A 16,183-nucleotide genomic window follows, 5' to 3' on the forward strand; every position below is an offset into this window, starting at 1 on the left:
TCACGAGAACTTTTTATTAATTTATCTAAAGCTTAAAAAAATTGTGCCGCGTATATGTATGAAGAGACAACATGGCAAACGATTCTCTGGCTTTTTGCAAAAACCCCTGACGTTTCCCTGACTATTCTAGAATTTCCGAATTCCATGAAATTTCCAGGTTTTCCAGAATTCCCTAACCTCTGGCCATCCTGAAAGACACACTAGGCACACAAGCTGATCGAGGACGCCGACGGCACGCGCCGTTCTGAAATTAAATTCAAAACACAACACAACGATATGCGTAAATCATCTTGAAACCTAGGCAAACAGAGAGACTTGTAAGCAAGTGTCTGTGTGTGTGCGTTTGCGCGAAGCAACAAAGCGTATCAACTTTTGAGAGACACGTGTCTCGTTACTTCGCGAACCTGACGTCGAGTGTGACGTATATGATACCTGGGCAGTGAAAAAGTTGGATGAAAAAACAAAAAAAAAAAGGAATAAGATCACAACATACATGATCGAGGTGTGCTGGGGCCTGTTGGGATCCCCCCCCGGATAATTGCTGGCTGCAGGATTAACGAACCCCTGCACGACCTGTCGTCGGTTGCCGGCAACCGTCGTGACGGTCGTGGTTGTGGTCGTTGCGATAGTCCTCGGCTGGGATTGGACATCCTTGAGTATTTTCGTGGCACTCAACGGCGTCGTGACACACATTATAAAAACAAAAATCCCGTCGTATCGAACGACGCGACAAACACACACATAGACACCGACACCAACAGCAACAGCAACAACACAACAGCAGCAGCACAAGATCACAAGAACAACGCGATATGGTGATACAACGATTGTTTTTCGCCAACTGATTAACGACGATAATGATAAATAACGATCATCAAAGGTGCACCGATCAGTTGTGTTCCTTTTCTTTTTTCTTTTCTTGTTTCAGCTTACAAAATTTTATTCAAATTAACACAGATTCGTGGATGTTTTTTTTCTTTCCTCTGTTTCCTTCCCTTTGGATTGTCGAATTTAGGAGGGTCTTATATGCGACGTATACATGCACTGTACCAAGTTATTATACTGTCATATATACAAAGACACGTGCGCACGCTGCTGCCTAGAGCGGGTATCACTTGTTGGCTGTCAATGCAGCAACGGTAGCGTGCGTTCACGTTTGTTTTCTTTCTCCCGTCACCTCTCCTTCCTCTTCTCCTTACTCGTCGCAGTCCTCTGAACGAAATTGAAGTTTCCGTACACAACTTCCGGATCAAGAAGAATAAAGCGCGAGGAAAAAAAAAACCCAACTCCAACTTCGCACCGAAGAATAAATAACAAGACCAAAACAACGCTTATATTTGTAAATCGTCCGATCTCCCCCTCAGCGAAAACTACAGGAAACGATATGATGACGTCAACAACAAGAACAACAAAAACAAAAGCTACAATCGTCGCACCGCAGCCGATAGATGTTTTATTTTATAATATATATATATATGTGTATATATATACATATACGACGATAGCGCAAAAACTGTGTTTGTTTGTGTTATTGTTATTATTATTATTATTGTTGTTGTTTTTATTACTATTATTATTAATACGATTATCGTTCGGAAGGCGATCGGATCTCGAGGATCGATCCCGCCTCTACACGAGGCTGCATTCGCGTCAAGGCCGCGGTTCGATGCATGCCCCGTTCTCGCAGGACGGCTGCCGCGGTCAGACTGTCTGACTGACTGACTGAGTGACTGACTGAGCGAGGTAGCGAGCGGAGTGGTAGGGCGGGGTACAAGGGTATGGGGTACAGGGTGTAAGGTTCCAGTTTCGCGCGGCTCGCTCGCTCGCTCGCGTCGCGCCGAGTGCCACGAGCCACGGGGCCGACGGCTCCCGACAGCCTTCCGAGAGCCTCCCGACGGGCTGCGTGGGTGTGCACGCGGCGACGAGGGGTCGAGGGAGGCCAGAGGCAGCCGGTTATTGGCCGCGAGTCTGGCGCCTGCCGAGGGGAGGGGGGAACACCAGGCCAATCACGCTCGTTACTCGGTCAACGCCGCCGATGCCTCGAACGCGCACTTCAAAGAGATTCGCCGAGCCTTCCGACGACCGAGTTGCCGCCGCTTCTCTCTCTCTCGCTCTCTCTCTCTCGTCCTTCGCTACTCCAATAACACAGGACACTCACTCAGCCGCGAGCCGTCAGCCGCGAAGGTTCCGTTGCGAACGACCGTCGGCGGTTTCTTCGTAATATAATTCTGTACAGTTTTAATTTATTATCTTATTAGTTGCTTTCTTCACCGTCAATCGCTCGCGTTTCCTGTGTGTGTATATATATATATATACACATATATATACACACACATGGATGTATTTACATTCGTTTTTTATATTCTATCGTCAGTATCGCATTATACCTGCAGTTTTGGCTTTCTCGGTGTTTTTTTGTTTTTTTTTTATTTCTCCAGATCTTACGTTTCAATTTCATTCTTTCTTTTCTTTCTCTCCTACTCAAAGTCGCAAAATTCTACAACAAAACGATAATTTCGTTACCCTTGCTCGTACCTACCTACCTACCTACATTGGTGGAAATACAATCGCGAATCATTTTGTTCCTTTGGCGGTGTTTTTCTCATTCAAATACGTATAATTGTTATATTATATGTTGAACAATAATTATCTATGTGTATACATTTATTTGTGTCTCTGGCCGCGGTTGATGCGATGTCAATGAAGTGATTTAAAATTTAATGTAGTTTTTTTTGTAGGCACTTTGTTTTCATTCTTGAAATTTCTCCCGTGTGTGACCATTTTCGTTCTATCGCACACGTACATCTCGCAATCGAAATAATTGTGAAATGTGTGATTTAGATGTCTGTAAATCAGACGACGGAATTCAGTTTTCCTGCATTTTTGTTTCATTTTCAAATTCCTGGGTCAAAGTTTCAATTCCTGCATTAACTTCAATGGCTATAAATCACCTTTACTCTGACCGAACTTTTACATACTTATATGTAGGTTTATAAATAATGCATGCATCGGGGTGGTGCAATAATAGTAATAATAATAATAAAATTATTATTACTATCATTTTAACGACAAAAACGATTTAGACGATAATACCAACCTTTGGAATAGAGGCGGTTCGTCAACGAGCAGATGAAAATCGTTTTCGGAACAGACTTCTCTGTCGCGATGATGAACGGCGCATTTGAAACTACGGCTACGCTTTCCACTCATCTGCAACAATAGAAAAAATAAAACGATAAAAATTAACGTTTATTATTCACAATAATGTAGTGTAAAATAAATAATTATAAAGTCAAACTTTTACACGCGAATTTTTCCTTTGCCTGTAAGTGTTACAGACAGCATCGATTATGGTATCAATATCGCATTATAATCTGTAAACTTTTGACGTTGTATAATCAATGCAGAATTAATCGTGAAATTAAAATGAACCCCATGCACGGCTTCACGGCGGTGGTTCTTATAAACATATGCATAGGCGTACGATAGGCACAAGGTACACGGCGTGACCTGAGCTATTAATCTAGCGTAGGTGTAACGTAAATGCATACGTGAATATAGGTATGCGAACACGAGGCAAGGGTATGTATATCAGAGGTATACCCACGTGACGCGAAGAGCGAGAGAGCTCGACGAGTTTAAGGAGGCAAGCCGCGCCGACAAAGCTTTGTAATTAATACCGCGGTATTAATTAATTATAAGCCGCTTTTAACGTGCAATTTAGAAGCTGCTGCAGCCCCTTCTCCTCGTTCCTATCCTCCGCGTATATGTATAATGCAGAACGTATGCAGATGTGTATGTATATGTATAATAACCAAAGGAGTTCAAAGTGCGAGTTAACTCAGCCAATTGTTTAGATTTTCTTGTGCGAGCGGAGCTGGATTCGAGCTTTGATTGTTTTACAGGTATATTACAGACGATTCAATGTATTTATATTTATATTTACTTTCATTCTAAGGAAAAATAAATACCTGTAATCTTATACGTCGCACTGTTTCTCTCTTTTTTTTTTTTTTTTTTTTTTAATACCGTATCTTATACATTTTCACTCACCGAAACCGGAAAAGATACCATCGAAAACATAATATCTACCACAAACATCCCGTGCAGCTGAAATAAAATATTTTTTTCACACCTGTGTTACATGTGTGCGTGCTAGTATAGGCCCAAGTATTCACTTATTCGCGACTTTGAGACTGAAAGTACCCGATAGACGTATCGAACGTTTCACCGCGGTCTAGACGTGTCAATTCGAAATTGAACGGTGGAGGAGAAGAGGATAAGGGCGAAAACGCGATTCCGATCGGTGATCGTTCGAATAAGAAACGAACGTTTCACTGCTACTTACAATATATATATAGACATATTATACCCATATACGTTATGCCTTGTACGATATACAGTTATATAAGCGGGCGAAGAGAATTCTCTTACATTCATTTGAACAATTCTCAGTCTTTCTCGAGCCCCGTTTTCTCTACAATTGTTTTATTATCTCTCTCACGCAGCGTTTAGGAGTTAGTATAAAGTTTTAGGTCAGATTAGGGTTTTGTGCATTATACCTATACCTTAAGAACCGATCGAGGGTAGATACGGCTTTAGAAGAATACCTCTGCTACGCCACATTCCTTTTTACGCGTACGTACTTTATGCATACATATGCGTATATGTACATACACGTATCTATATGTGAAATAAAATTGCTGTTTCACCCAGCTCTTTGAAACGGCGTTCGATAGACGTTATACTTATACATTATATGTATAGCTAGAGCGTCGTGTAGGTATATATAGATATAAAGTTTCTACATCGACTGATGTGTTCGTAGAATAGCTGATAAATAAGTAAGGAAATGTTTTCTTTTTTTTGTCTCTCTTAAATTGATCTGTTACTGTTCACAAGCTTTTTCTTTCTACGTTCGTTTCAACTTCCGTTGATATATGCTAATTTTCACGTGAGTTGGTACAGTGATTGTTAACATGTAACATAGCTATTATATACCGCGTAATATATTTCTCAAATTTATTTACTTCATCAGCGAAAAATATATTTCAAATAAGATTTCTCACCCCATGCAATTCTTTATTTATATGCATACATAAAACAAGTTGCGAATCATCGTAATACGTAAAACAATAGCGACGACAATTCTATTATATTCTATATTCATTCTTCCTGTACGTATACTCGGACTTTAGATTACGAGTTACACGATGAGCCTAACAAGACGCCGCGCATAACGAGAATTGACGCAAGGCACGCGAATCGGTTGTGAAATAGTCGCGCGGTGTGAGTCGGTCCGTATCTGTCTCTGCGACAGAGAATGAAAACTGTAACGTAGAGAGAGCTTTGAGTTTTACCAATACCTGTAATATACGCATATATTATACAGGAAATTTATTTGTTGCCAAAAAAAAAAAAAATATAATACGTATTATTCCTTGCAATAATAACAAAAATAAATTTGCATGAGATAAAAGTTAATTGAGTTTCGTTATCAGAAAAATGTAACAAACCTTTTTTGCAGAACATTGATGCATCCGACATTTATGTTATACATCGCCTCCTTACCGAACTACAAGATTCACGAACAATCGAAATCGTTTTCGCATGTTAATTAAATGGAAAATGGAAATTGGAAAATCGCGCTCAGGAAAAAAAGTGACTGAAAAAAAACAAATATATACATATATATATATTTAAGTATATATGTAAATATACAAACAAGTGTATTACATGGATAAAATTAATATTGGGAAGTTAATTGACCGAGTATTACTTTTTGATCAAAAGTGTAAGTGTTTATATTTAAAGTACGTCGATTCCTAACTCTGGGAACGGTTTTAATTTTCTCCCTTAGAACAACCTTAAACCCCCCGCCCCCCATAAAATCCCCTATTGGAATTTTTTCCCCCCCAAATTTGGGAGAAAACCCCCCATGCCGGCAACACTTTATGGCGAAAATTTATTACCGAACTGCGGCGGTGCCGCGGGTGGAAAAACTACGAAACCTCGAAACTCGGATTACGTGAAAGACACGCAATGCGCTATATCGCTGCCTCGGTGCTGCTGATACTTTGCTCTGACTGTACATACCATGTACCTTACAAGTACGCTTGCATCGTCCTACTATTAAAGCGAACGTGCAGAGCGAACGAGTTTATACATACATGTTATATACCGGCGTAGAGCTTGCACACGAACGCACGCGGAGTCATTAATTAATTTATGTAATTGACTTCCGCTTGTAAACCTGACCAAAGAGGAACCCCCGGTATTATGAGCCACAACGCGTGTGCGAGTGTATGTTAACCTATACGTATAAATATTGGTACGTACGCCGTATCCTGCCCGTCGTCTACCTGTCTACTTACTCACAACGCGAGACTTTATTAACCGCGTGTTATTTATTATACATATGATACGCATTCACGAATACGTATATACTCGCTAGCTTTGGCTGTCCGGTGTCTCGGGGAGGGTTAAAGGAAGTAAGGAAGAAGATAAACTATTACGAGAAGAAGAAAAAAATAAACCTCCATCACGAAAATTATATCTGATTTATTACGAGTGTATAATATTATTATGTAAGTATAAAAAATTATACCGCGTTCTGCAAGTGTTTCGGTGCAAAGAAAGTGATAAAAATCGAACGTGTAGATATGTACCGTATACACAGTATTCAGGGAATGTGAATTGCATCAGGGTAATTTTTTCCACCGTACCTCTGCACTTCGCTTTTCATCTCACAATAATCAGATACGTGCGGTATACTGTATATACTCGTTACTTTTCTCCTTCACGCTTCAGTCTCGTCCTTAATATCTATTTTCTAATTCGTCCGCGTATAGCAGCTACAACTCGGCTGACGTATTCCTGTGTGTACGGTAATCTATTTCATGCATGTGAATTTTATTTAAAGACGTTATACACCTCGGTAAAATTGTATCACATGTACACCCTCTTCTTTTATCGGTGACTGAATTATATACTTGACGCGAAAAAATTAATGCTCGATGAATATAAAATTGCAATTGCAAAAAAAAAAGAGAAAAGAAATAGCAAACCGAAGATACCGTAAGAATAAAAATTGAAAAATCTTTCAACAGCCGTGCCGCAGGTGCGCTCTGCAGCAGCAGCACCACCACCACCACCACCATATACCTCCGTATGGTGAAGTCGCCGTATAGACTGGCTAATTGAAAGTTTGCGTGCAAACTTGCGGGGGACGGGGTGAAGCGGAGATGTAAAGGTGATATAAGGTATAACTTTAGCCCGTAAACGTATACGTGTACATACGATTCTCGTGCAACGACCGCATGGGGCAAGGAGAAGTTAAATCCTTGGCGTATGCCTATAATACAACAACCATAGAGTAGTATATTTATAGAATAGAGACTTTTAGAGTAAAAGCTTCGCGGGAGGTGTCTCGTCATCGTCGTTCGGGTCGGACACGCGACGTTGGTTAACCCTCGGAGAACGCGGAAGTTTCGATTTTACCACCATTTTACCAAAATATTTTTAAATTTTCGTAAAAGAAGAAGAAAATGAAACAAAACGTGTCAAATTTTTTCGGTGATTTAATATATCTCGAGAGGCATTTGAACCACGGGGTTTGATACCACAATATTTGACGAATATCCAAAAAGTTGTTTCAAGTCGATGGGACGAGTAGTTCCGTTACGGTAAACCGTGAAAAAAGCACAGGGTTTCACAGAGCCGGATTCTACACTCGGTGAAATCGAAAAATGAGGCGTGTTATCCGAAGGTTAATTTCGAACGATCGTACGAATGACCCGTGCGTGGAAAATGAGCAGCAACCGCGGCGCGAGGACAGCGAGACGGACTTGGCCTGAGCGAGGATAATATTTACTGATAGGATCCCAAGGGCGGAAGGGAGGGGAGTCGAGGGTCCGGGTGATTAGCGAAGCGATTCCGAGGCCGGCGGTGCCGGGCTCGACACTAATGCGTTACATATTCCTTTGACTTTGGCAAAAACCCAATGTTAGCCGGGGTGTAGCTGTAGGTATACGTACGTAACGGCCGACCGGCCGGCTCCCGTGGTGGTCGAAATGCCAGACCGCCTAATGGGGGAGAGAATCCCTGCTATATATACCTGCATGCAGCAAAAGCACGGCATCGGGGATTATCCCGCGGGCGGCTCGACTCGTTCGTAATATGTACCTGCAGGGGAGGAAAACCACGAACGGCTTTCGCCTATGCGGAGTGCCGATGGCAATCCCGATACGGGGATGAGGTTGTTCTTTTATTTTCTGCGCCGGTAAGAAGCAGGGCGAAGAATTTACATCGCGCGGCAGAGAAAATCCGCGTTTTTCTAGCTCGGTATTGAGCTCGACGGCTCTTTATAGCGTATCGTATTAAGGCCGAAGTCTAGACGAGTCGAACGAGTCCTTGATCGTCGAGATCGGATAAACCGTTCCCGAGATATCGTAAGTGCGAACTTTGCCACTCGCGCGAGTCGAGAGTCCGAGTCTCTCGGGGCTCGCGCGATTTCTGCTAATCGCCGGAATTCGATCGCCAGTATCTCAGGAACGGTTCGACCGATTTCAACGATCGAGAAGTGGTTGGATTTGTCTCGAAGCCGGCTACTATCTGGCCGATGAGAATACGATTCTCACACGTTTCATCCCGGTCCAAATTTAGTCTGAAAAAATCGTCTGCAACTACGGGACAAGCTGCATGGGTAAGAAAAATGTCGACAGAAGTCCAATAGTCGATACTTGCCGGATGAAGACGTGCTCGGAGAACAGGTAAGTATAAGGCAGGTATATAAGAAAACTCCTAGAACGTGCGAATTTCCTCATCGAGTGTCTCCTCGCGGATGGCTGAGACATTTGATCAAGCCTCGAAATCGGCGTCAATGTAAAAGCATTGATTGGAAAAAACGGGAGTTTTCGCGCCCGCCTCTGATCGTCGACCGCAGACGTCAATCGCGAGGCGCAGCAGCAGCTGCTCCGGCCGGGCGTCATTTCCCACTCTCCGCTCGTTATCGGAATCCGGAAATCATGACTCGACGCGATATACGTGGAACTGACAGTAACAATAACGATAACAACGGTAAAATATGCGAGACAAATGGCCGTATCTTTGGATTTCGTCGACTTAAAGACCTTGGCATGTATTTGACATTAATTTCAGCTCAATACCTCTACCCGTTACTGAGAAGAAGGGTCTTGACAGACGGACGACGAAGTGATTTAAGGTACGGAACCCTAAGAATGAACAAAAAGGAGCTTAGGTTTATAGTTTATCCCTCATTGTCAGCTTTCGTACACAGCAAGCGGCGGGGATAAATACGTGGCGAAATCCTTTGGCGTATAGGTATACGTAATCCCGCATACCGCAATATGACGGGAAGGCCAGGATACCTGGCGGCGATTATGTATATATCATAATTGGGAGTAAGCGGGAGTTGCTCGGTGGTTTCATCACCGATACGGAGCGGAGCACCTGCCATGCCCCCCCTTGTCTCTTGGAGTATAGGTGTATTTTCGATCGTGCAGGCGAGGTTGGGCGGTGCAGGTTGGAAGTCGCGTTTCCCGCGGCGAGGAGCGCAATTATCCTGCCCTCCACCACCGGCACCGCCGTCTCCTCCTGCGTCAGCGAAGCCTTTTATTCGCGGCTTGCTCTTTGTCTCGGTCCGCTGCTGCCGGAGGATGATCCAGTTAATAGGTAATGATTGCTCCGCTCCGCTGCGGCTGCGTGGACCAACCACTACGCGGCCCTAACGTAAATCGGCGTAAATCGGACAAGAAGAGGAGAACGTCGCACTCTCACCGTTTAACCTTCGGTCTGCACGTTAGGTTGCTTATTAATATGTTATAGGAGTAATAAAGAATGACGAAAAAAGGATACGTACAAAATAAAATATATGTAACGATGAAAGAAAAATAAAATTTACACGAATTACGCGGTTATAAGGTGGAGCAAAAAATTAATACGGATGAAAAAATTATTCGTCGTATTAATAATATTACCTACACCTCTTATATTGCATCGACCGCAGGATTTCGGCGGGGGCATAAAATAAGAATGGTCGATTTATAGCAGGGCCGAAATATCTAACAACATTTAAAATATAGAAAATTAGAAAAAAATGTAGAAAGTCCAAGTACGGAAAATAACTGTGAAAAATGATTTCTTCCAACGGGGAAGAGGCTTGGCCGTTAAAGAGTTAAAAAATTCGACACCCCGTTATTTTAGTTCGTAATCTTGGGCAAGAAAGAAACTTGAATTACCCGCAAAAGCGCCAGTATAAAGGAATATTTTATGCATACAAAATACATTGATAAAAAAACAGAATCAAAATAAAAAAAAAAAACACGGCGTGAGCTCGGTTAATTTCACCAAGTATACATAATACCTGCCTACGTAGGATGTGCGCATCGTGTTTTCCCAGATTCAGGATATCCACTTACACCTGAAATCTATAGCTATACCTGCCTAGCCAAGCGCTTAAAATTAGAACAGAGAATAAGGAGCATAAAGGAGAAAGAAAGAAAAAAAAAAAAAAAAAAAAGAAACGAGCAGTAGACGCGTTACGAACAGCGAGGAAGAGAACCCCGAGTTAATTCGCTTCTTCTTCAATATCGACTGCATACGTATAATAATCACCTTATGCTTATAGTTATAGGTACGTGATCCTGAGGTTCTGGTGATTATGCATGTATACAACGAAGAGAAGATTATACATGAAAAATCAATGACACGTAAAATTGGCATGGGTTTAACAATCGCAAAAACTCTGACCCTCGACCGTTTCTCCTTTCCCTCGCATACCTTTGCTCGAGATTCTCTTGCCGATCTTTATTGTGTTCCTCGATTGTGAAACACGTTGTTTCGTTCCCTTAGCCGTGCATTTTTTATTTCATCGTCATAGTTATTGTTATTATTTTTATCATTTGTTGTACGGGACAATCGAACGCTTCGGGAATATCTCCACTTTCTATCTCTCGTTTTCCCTTCCGCTATTCTCTGCGAAAACTTGTCCGTTAATGTGATTATTCGATCCGACAAGAGTTGGATAAGAAGAGATGAGATAAAAGAGGGGAGGAGGATCGAAGAGGCGAAGTTCGAGAGACTTGAAGAGCTAATTGTTTTAACCCGCGAAAAGGATTTGACGTATATATAAGCGAGCTTTTCTCCGCACTTCATATTGTATCGTTGTTGTATAATGTAACAGCTACACTCGTTCGAATATCCAATTTTGTGTAAATTTACTTCGACGTTTTTATATACCGATCAAAGAAAGAATGAGGAGAATAATAAAAAAGAAAGTTGATTCAAGTAAACTTTATTACAGTTACGAACGAAGGAGTGAACGAACGTGTAAGCAAAGCACGAGAGTGCAAATGAATGAAATGAATGAAACCCTCCGAAATTGAATTTTTGTCGTAAGCCAGTCGGCGAGAGTTTTCAGTGGTGAATTACGAGAAAAAAATAAAATAAATCTGGATTAAAATAACTAATGCGGGTTTCGAACTGCTACGTTTGGCTATTCAGAAAAGCAGATATAGACGAGAGACGGATCCTACGTACCTACATTAATACGTAAACCGTAAAGTCCTGCGGACATATCGCGTCTCTTGCAGGTTCTGCGAAAAGTTAAAAAAGAAGTAGAAAAGAAGATAAGAAGAGACGTGTATTGTACCGCAGGCTATACATATATGTATAGCAGAAAAAAGTTGCGGCTAAGTAGAACAAACTAAAAGAAGAAGACGAGGAATAATGATAGCCGGATCAATAATTATTCTTGGATAATTTATTATACAATATCGAGAACGTATTTCGTTCCTCTGCACTCAAATCGTTAGCACCTACAATCAACGGTCACAGAAGCATCCCAAAAATTTTTGTTCCTTTACACCAGATTGAAGAGAGAAAAAAAATCTCTCCTTTTTTTCTACAAAAATATCTAATTCTGCAGATCTTTTCATGATTCCTGTCATTGTTATATGTATTATTATTATTATTATTATTATTGATGATAAACGAATCGACGAATTTATATTCGAATATTGTAGGACAATTTATGATAACAATTTTGTTTACACGTTAATACTGATACTTTCATTATTACCTAGTAAATATTTTATACTATCTGACTATCAATTCAGAAAAAAAAATAAATAAATACAAGTATAAATGCACATGTAACGTAGGAAGTGGTGGGATGAAAAAACCGTTTCAACTGCGACAATTTTTTCCTCTCAACATCGTGAGTACTTCGTATTGAAGAACGAGTTTGTTTCTTCGAAAGACTCAAAATTCCAGTCTTATTTCCGATTCTCCCTGACTCTTTCCCGTTGTAAGAAATTCCCCGAATATTCCCCGGTTTTCCCTAATGTGCTTACGAATCCCGACTGCGTGTATGTATGTGTATATACATATACGTATATCGTATAATACATGTTTATAAAGTGTACGACTAACAAGACAATCGGAGAGTTTAATACATGGATGCAATAATATTTCAACAAAGCTGAGTTAGGGATAGAAATAAAGAGAGGGTTACACGTTCGTTCGAGGACGGAGAGAGAGAGAGAGAAAGGGAGGGAGAGAGGGAGGGAGAGGAGGGCACACCTAGGTTTATGCCCATTCCCCTGCCCTTATATTACAGCAATTTAATTGAATTTCGAGATTACGCGCGTAGGAAAGGGAAGGGGGGGGGAGGGATCCTTGGAAATTAATTTCAATCCTGCCGCTGCAGAGACTATACGTATAATATACCATGTATACGTACATACATACATACATACATACACATATATATGTATATATATATATATGTATATATATATATACGTACGCGTCTCTGAAATTGTGAGAAATAATCGCTGTTATTAATTAAGTTTTACCAGGGAGTCTGAACTCTGTTCTCTCCTCTCCTCTCCTCTCCTCTCTCTTCCCTCGTGACATGATCGCCTCGTTGTCGTCGCATGGTGTTAAAATTTCCCACTTCACCTTGCTTCTCTCCTAATTTCGAATCAATTTTTTGATTTCCGTTTCCCCCGCCCCCCTTCTCTCACTCCCAGTCTCTCTCTTCTCTTTCTCTCTTATACCGCTCTACAGGAGAGATTAAATTCAACTTTTTTTTCAATACTTTGCCGTGGCGTCAGCGACCTTTTTTTACCACATCACATCCACCTCCATAACATATACAAGGTGTTATTTATAATAAAAAAATTCATAGCAGGATGTGAAGTCGTTGCGAATCAAACTGCCCGCGTACTGCATACGATTAAACAGTAATATTATACACTCTGGTGGAAAGTTTTCAAACCGTTGAGATAAACTTCTACGTAATAATCTATATTGAAAATCTTGAATTTTTTATTTTTCGGTTACAGAGGAAAAAAGCAGGAAGAAAGTAAAACAGCGCCAAGTATGTTAATAAAAATCTTTAAACAGCGATAAATTCTGATGACGTGGATAATAAATTAAAAATCATTCGGTGAATAGAAATATATAAATATACGACGAGACAAGAAATTTCAAACGGATAATCTCACCGCAGCAATTTCCTCAGCTCAGCGGCTGATATATATTATATGTATATATATATTGTATATATATATGTATACCGTATATACCGTATATTATCCGGTAATTTTTCATCGCAGCTTCAGGGTAGGATATGAAGACTTTCGCGAAGTTTCAGCGCGGTGAGAAGAGACGTCGCGACGCCGGCAGAACGACGACGTCGACGACAAAGAGAGAGAGAGAGAGAGAGAGAGAGAGAGAGAGAGAGAGAGAGAGATAGCGAAAGACGAAGAAGAGACAGACTCGCGCGACCCGTAAATCTTTGACTTCTTCTTCGCCCTACTTCACCCTCGTTTTCTCCCGTTGTCATCGTCGCCGTCTCTTTTATCACCTCGAAACACTCTCGCGCGTTTCCCTTTCCCCCTCCTCCTCCTCCCCCTCCTCTCCCAACCTGTCCCGAAAAACATATTTCGGGATTTATATCTCGTGACTGGATATTGATATTGTTGTTTCGATCATTGTCGTCAAATACGTTGCGTCGTCATGGTTCCGATTTTTAATTTCTCAATAAACTGATGTATATTTCTTTTTATAATAATAGCTGTATATTTAGTCGTTCATTTACTATTATATGTATAATTCTTCAGTATATTACAACGCTGCGTACAATCTAGAAAACTGTTCACATCTTACACGACGTCTGAACGTCTGTTGAAACTTAACGACTATAACTATTTATCATTAGTCTCAGTTTTTTATTTCTAACGGTGAGTCACTCGTCATAATGTCTTTTACACATTTTGTATATAATACTTTTTTAAGAGGACATTTACGCCCGCTGATATTTATAAATAAATAAATAATACATCATACCTCCCGGGCTTGAATCTTTCTTCGCAATTTTACTTTATAACCCGAGATTCTGTTCACCCAAAATACTGCTCAACATCGTGAACATCGTATTGCAAAAGACAGCAAAGGTAAAAAGAAAAAAAAAAAAAAAAAAGAAATAGTAAAGAAGAAGAAGAAATCCGATACGTAGGCGGGAGTTGAGATCACTTTTTGTGAGTCACAAGCAAGATTATTATTGTGACACACGCGATCTGCGGATATTCTCCACTCCTGTACCAACAATGATAAAAAAAAACAAAAAAAATAATAACAAATACAATTCTTACGTATAGGTGAAAATCTGCGGACACGTATCATATCATATCATATATCATACGTATCGCACGACGAGTCGCTAAATTTGAAAGAGCGAGAAGACTGTGATTGCGCAGGTATCACCTCAGTGCCTCTTGCCTTACGCTTGCTCGCACCTTGCACTCTCCTCGGCGCGATATTAGTCACGCGACCTGTTTGGCGCGTGCCTGAATAAGAGGTTCGAGTCGGTTCGGTTCGGTCGGTGTATTAATTGCTCGCTGGCTAGCCGCTCGGACGATGACTGAAAGCTCTTGCGGGCTATTTTTGCACGTCATATAAATATATACACACATACGTGAGTATGATAGGTAGGCATACGTTTATCCCGGGAACGGTGTAACGTTGAGTAAAATTCGTCTCAAGTTTGAAAATACATTGATACACGGTGATGAATTGACGACGTAACGTACGAGGTGTATAATTCGTGCATCGCGTGCACGTTAGCCCTTTCACTCACGGATGCCTCTCCAGTGACACCCTTTTTTTTTGTCATTTTTCTTCTTTGTTCTTCTTATACCTTAGGATGCAAAATCCTGAATTTTTTTGCATTCTCGGGCAAATGAATCGCGCAAAAAGGAAGGAAGCAGAGGAGGCTCGGTTTTGCGTGTACAACGTACGAAAAGTAAGTGAAAACTATTGGATGAAAAATAGGAAATTGTATCGCAGAATTGTACGTCTCGCAGAGAGCGAGTTTTGATGATCAGGATAATCGCGCATAGCCAGCAGCGGCGGCAGCTTGAAAGTCAGTTGTAGTTGTAACGAGAGGCACACGCCGCCACCTGAGCCAAACGACTCACCAGCAACAAAATTAACTTTTACCCTATAGATCCATGTCTATGTAGGTATTAAACGTCTGCGATACGTATAGATAGATGTACGTATGTACGTGCATAAAATTTCCACCCGCGATCCCCTCCGTCGATTAATTTCAAAACTTTACTCTTCTGCTTAATTGCCAGCATAAATTATAAAGACTATTAGCCGTTAGCGGTAAGGATGTAAGGGGTATATAATACAGGCAGATGTATGTATATAGGGTTGTAAAATTCTTCGTGCAATAAGGGGTTGAAAAGAAGGGTTTACATAATCGGAACTACCAAACTCGACGATAATTCCGCCTCGGCGCGAAATATTGGCCGAGAAGAGGATGAAATAAATAAAAAAAAAAAGATGAAAAAAGAAAAAAAAAAGATGGCGACGACGAGATCGAACAGCTGATCGTATCTGTGCGGGAGGCGGAGCGAGGTGCAAATTAAACGAATATCAAGGGAGAAAATATCGAGCTTAGGTATGTACTTAATACATAAAGCTGTCGGAATTTTAATTCGTGACGAAAAATGATACGAAGAAAGAATTTTATTATTAGATACGACGTGGCTGCTACTTGTTTTACTCTCTTGCGGGAACACGGTCAGATATTATATTACACTGGTCAACGCAAATTTTGATTTCTTTCACGCAACTAATATTAAAT

The 16,183-nt window shown here is 40.9% G+C and overlaps 1 protein-coding gene across 1 annotated transcript in view; it reads right to left on the reverse strand.

The window, feature by feature from the left end:
• Nucleotides 1-16,183, reverse strand: part of LOC124308409 (protein rhomboid) — a 153,355-nt gene that overhangs the window by 34,664 nt on the left and 102,508 nt on the right. The window contains exon 5 of the mRNA XM_046771112.1: nucleotides 3,098-3,210. Within this exon, the coding sequence (XP_046627068.1) occupies nucleotides 3,098-3,210 (113 nt within the window). The remainder of the gene's footprint in view (nucleotides 1-3,097; nucleotides 3,211-16,183) is intronic.

This window comes from Neodiprion virginianus, chromosome 7 (genome assembly GCF_021901495.1).
Source record: "Neodiprion virginianus isolate iyNeoVirg1 chromosome 7, iyNeoVirg1.1, whole genome shotgun sequence".
NCBI lineage: Eukaryota > Metazoa > Arthropoda > Insecta > Hymenoptera > Diprionidae > Neodiprion > Neodiprion virginianus.